At 49.9% G+C, this 4,009-nt stretch overlaps 1 protein-coding gene across 1 annotated transcript in view; it reads left to right on the top strand.

Annotated features, from left to right (window-relative positions):
* The first annotated feature begins 17 nt into the window (after positions 1-17).
* Positions 18-4,009, top strand: part of TEX38 (testis expressed 38) — a 4,187-nt gene continuing 195 nt past the window's right edge. The window contains 2 exon segments of the mRNA XM_025207008.1: positions 18-1,473; positions 3,610-4,009. The exon segment at positions 3,610-4,009 is cut by the window's right edge and continues 19 nt beyond it. Of these exon segments, the coding sequence (XP_025062793.1) occupies positions 1,299-1,473; positions 3,610-4,009 (575 nt within the window). The 5' untranslated portion in view covers positions 18-1,298.

Raw genomic sequence — 4,009 nt, 5'->3', positions numbered from 1 at the left:
CCCCAGGGCCCGCACAGCTGCTGCAGCGCCATCGCCCCTCCCCCTCCGCCTCCGCGGCCCCGCCGCGCCAGTGCGCACGCGCACGCGCACGGGGACTGCGCACTGAGGCAGGGCTCTGTGGATACGCGCACACCCACTTGGGCGTAAATTTGCTACCTGCGTGGTGAGAAGTTTATACCCGAGTCGTTTGCTACGTGCATGGTAGCAAATTCACACCCGAGTAGTTTGCGCTGTGCACGGTGGCAAGTTTACACCCGAGTAGTTTGCTATGTGCATGTAGCAAATTGACACCCCAGTAGTTTGCTACGTGCATGGTAGCAAATGTACACCCAAGTCGTTTGCGATGTGCATGGTGGCAAGTTTACACCTGAGTAGTTTGCTATGTGCATGGTAGCAAGTTTACACCCGAGTAGTTTGCTATGTGCATGGTGGCAAGTTTACACCCGAGTAGTTTGCTACGTGCATGGTGGCAAGTTTACACGCGAGTAGTTTGCTATGTGCACGGTGGCAAGTTTACACCTGAGTAGTTTGCTATGTGCATGGTGGCAAGTTTACACCCCAGTAGTTTGCTACGTGCATGGTGGCAAGTTTACACGCGAGTAGTTTGCGATGTGCACGGTGGCAAGTTTACACCTGAGTAGTTTGCTATGTGCATGGTGGCAAGTTTACACCTGAGTAGTTCGCTGCCTGCGTGGTGGCAAATTTACACCCGAGTAGTTACTGCACGCTAAAGCACTTGTAGACACCTTCCGGCGCAGTAACCTTGTGTGCGTGGACTGACTTGGGACAGGTATCCGGGTTGTAGCTGTATTGGTCTAGAGCAGCGGTTCCCAAACCGTGACAGATTGCGCACCACCAATTTAAAACGATATGACCTTAAGGATCGCCAGCAAATTTTTGTCGTGTAAAGTAATTATAATACATATGTTAACATGCACCACTGACAGGGTGTCTGCGTACCACTGGTGGCACCTGCACCGCAGATTGGGAACTTCGGGTCTAGGGGAAAAAGCACTCAGGACTAGTGGTAGAGGTGATGTTTTATTAGATCTAGATTTTTGCAATTTTTTTTGCAAAAATCTAGTTGGTCTAATAAACAATATCTGTGTACCTCTACCAAAAGTCCTGACTGACTTGGAGGGAACTTTAGTCCCAAGCTGGTGCACACACAGTGTTACTGTGCTGTAGATGCTGGTGTAAAAACTGCAGTAAGTTACTGCGCAGTAAATGCACGTGTAGACGCACCCATAGACTAGAGCAGAGGTCCCATGTGGTCCAGCTCCGGGGCCTGAGGCAGGATGGGCCCTGTCCAAGCCATCCCAGACAAACTCATCATCTTTTTTTGGAAAATGCCCATCACGCCTGATGAAGCGCCAGACATCACACCCGACCCCACCGCAGGCGAAGCAGGGGGACCGCGGTGGCCAACGTCCTGCTGCTGTAAAAGGCTCGTAGATGCTCAAGAGACTCCAGGTAGATGCCTTGCCCCAGCCAGGGGAATGCAACCCCCCCAGTCAGTCCCAATCTGCCCAGGAAGGAAGATCCCTTCCTGACCCGCAATGGGGCATTGGTCTGACCCTGAGTGGAGAGGCAAGACCCTCTCGCCAGGACCCTGTGGGTTTAAGTGTCAGCATTGCATGGGGGTGACTTTGTGCTCTCCCCAGTGGGGTGTCGCTGAGGTTTTATGCCACCCCCGGCGGGATGTCACTGAGGTTTTATGCCCCTCCAGTGGGTGCCACTGTGGGTCTGGCTCGGGGCAATGTGGTACCTGCTATTGTTGCACGGTGACAACCTAGAACGCCCAAGCGGTGGCGGTTCTGTGCGGCCCATGGCTGCAGCTGGGACCACCGTCTCCTTCCTTCCCTTCTTCAGGCCAGGGGTGGGAACCGGCACAAGCCTCTGATGCACTAAGAGCGTTTGTGGGCCAACAATGGTTATCCCCAGCAGTGAGTACAGTGCTTATTTTCTTATAAATCTTGTAGTACTTCTCCCCACCCCTTGAAGTACCGAATGACGTGACAAGAGCAGACCAGTGACCAGCAACTGAGATCAAGTGAAAAAGACAATACTATGCTGCCATCGGCCATCCCATGTAGCACTGCTTGATATGAAACACAGTCGCTGCTACCCAGTATAATAGCTCTGACCTTGAGACAGGCAATCCCCCTCGGAGAAAAATTGAGAAGGTCGTGGTAACGAGCAATGGCCCGAAGAGGCAGCGTTTCCATCTCCGGCAGCGGTTCCCAAACTTGGACTGATTGCACACCGCCCATTTAAAATGATACAACCTTCAGGACCGCCAGCAAATTGTTCAGCTCCATCTTAAGTACTGCCAGCACGTTTTTTGTCGTATAAAGTAATTAAAATAAATCTGTTAACGCGTACCCACGGGCAGGTTGTCTGTGTACCGTTGCTGGCACGTGTACCGCAGATTGGGGACCGCTGAGGTATGGTTTTATCTATGTAAGATTACACAGGGTGGAGTGTCATTTTATGTATTAACTAGAATTAAGAATGGTAAATCTTGGTCGGAAAGTATTTGTTAGTAACAGCCACATATTTTAAGATGAGAAGGGACCACAGTGACAATCGACACGCACAAGGCAGCCCCTGGGTCAAGCCCGTAACTGGCCTTTTTCATGCTCTTGCACTTGCAAGAGCTTATTCCAAGTAGCTTAAAGCAGTGGTTTCCCTTGGTGTTGTGTCCCTTGGTTGTTGGTGTTGTGTCTTATCCTTACAAGCACCAGGCCTCTGCACACGCAACACGGGGCAGACAGGACTTTGACCAGACGTAGTGCAGCTAAAGACTTCTAAAGATTTAAAATCTCTCTGGTATGACAAGCTAAACGAATGCTGCTGGGATTTCTGATCTCTTTTATTAGACCAACATGGCTACAACCTACACCCCTGCTGCTAGGATTTGAACCTTACAGCTCATGGGCTTGCCTGATTTAATGAAAGATGGTTTGTTAACACCAATGATCCCCAGAGCACAGCTTCAGGGGAGCATGTACAAACGCCTCCTGCCTCATGCTGCCCCAGAAATTCAAGATCTAGTAGACAGGGGGAGCCAAGTATGACATTGCCCTCCTGAATTATTTGCTCAGTACTGCTGTGTGCATGTGGGCCATCAAAGGTTGGGGACTACTGTTTAAACCAGTTTAGTAAAACCAGCGCAGAAGCCTGTTGAGCACTTTCAATTGCATCTGATTTCAGCTACGTCAGAAACGAAAAGCCCAGTGCATTCACCCTATTTTGCTAACATGCGCTGGTGTACGTTTGTACAGAGCCAGCTCCTTTTATGATTTAAAGCTGCAGCTTGTTCTCAAAGCAGACGTCAGAATTACTAGCTTTATAAGATTAATTAGAAGTTGGGTGTTGCTCAAGTCCCAGCCTCAGACACACTTGTGTGGACCTTAACCAGGTGAGAAGGATACAGGAAACAGGGGAAAGCAGCTCTCCTATTTAAAAGAAGGGCGTGCATGATTAATAATAAAAATCACAGAATAGTTTAGTATTAGCTGTAGTAGAATAGCTCCTGCCAGGCTCTAAACAAGGTGAAGGTTGCCATCCCCGAGATTTTTTTATCAATTTGTTTTTGCTTTGCAGGTTGGTTGCCCCTCTACTTTGGGAGCATAGGGCTGTGCTACATCTTGCTCTTCACGTGCATGTTTCTCTTGCACTGGAGGAAAGTTATCCGGCGGGAGCAACAAGCCAAAGCGTGGGTTGAACTGGTGAAGAGTGAAACGTTCTTTCCCAACCCAGTAGTTCACTGGGCTAACAAGAGTGTCAATTATGGGATTAAAGCAGAAGTGTACGCGCCTGAATCCAGCGCCAGCACAAAGCAGGCAGGCAAAAACTCTGCCAGAGATGACGCGGATGGGGTCTTTGTTTCTTCCCAGGTAGAGGCGGATCCGTGCAAACTGGTATTTCAGGAATTGCCTTTTGTTCGCTCGCTCTCCAGCCTGCCACCAATGGTCAGTCACTCCATCTCTTACCCCTTCCCGGC

Source organism: Alligator sinensis, unplaced genomic scaffold, assembly GCF_000455745.1.
Source record: "Alligator sinensis unplaced genomic scaffold, ASM45574v1 scaffold781_1, whole genome shotgun sequence".
Classification (NCBI taxonomy): Eukaryota; Metazoa; Chordata; order Crocodylia; family Alligatoridae; genus Alligator; species Alligator sinensis.
This window is presented reverse-complemented; position numbering and strand designations above follow the sequence as displayed.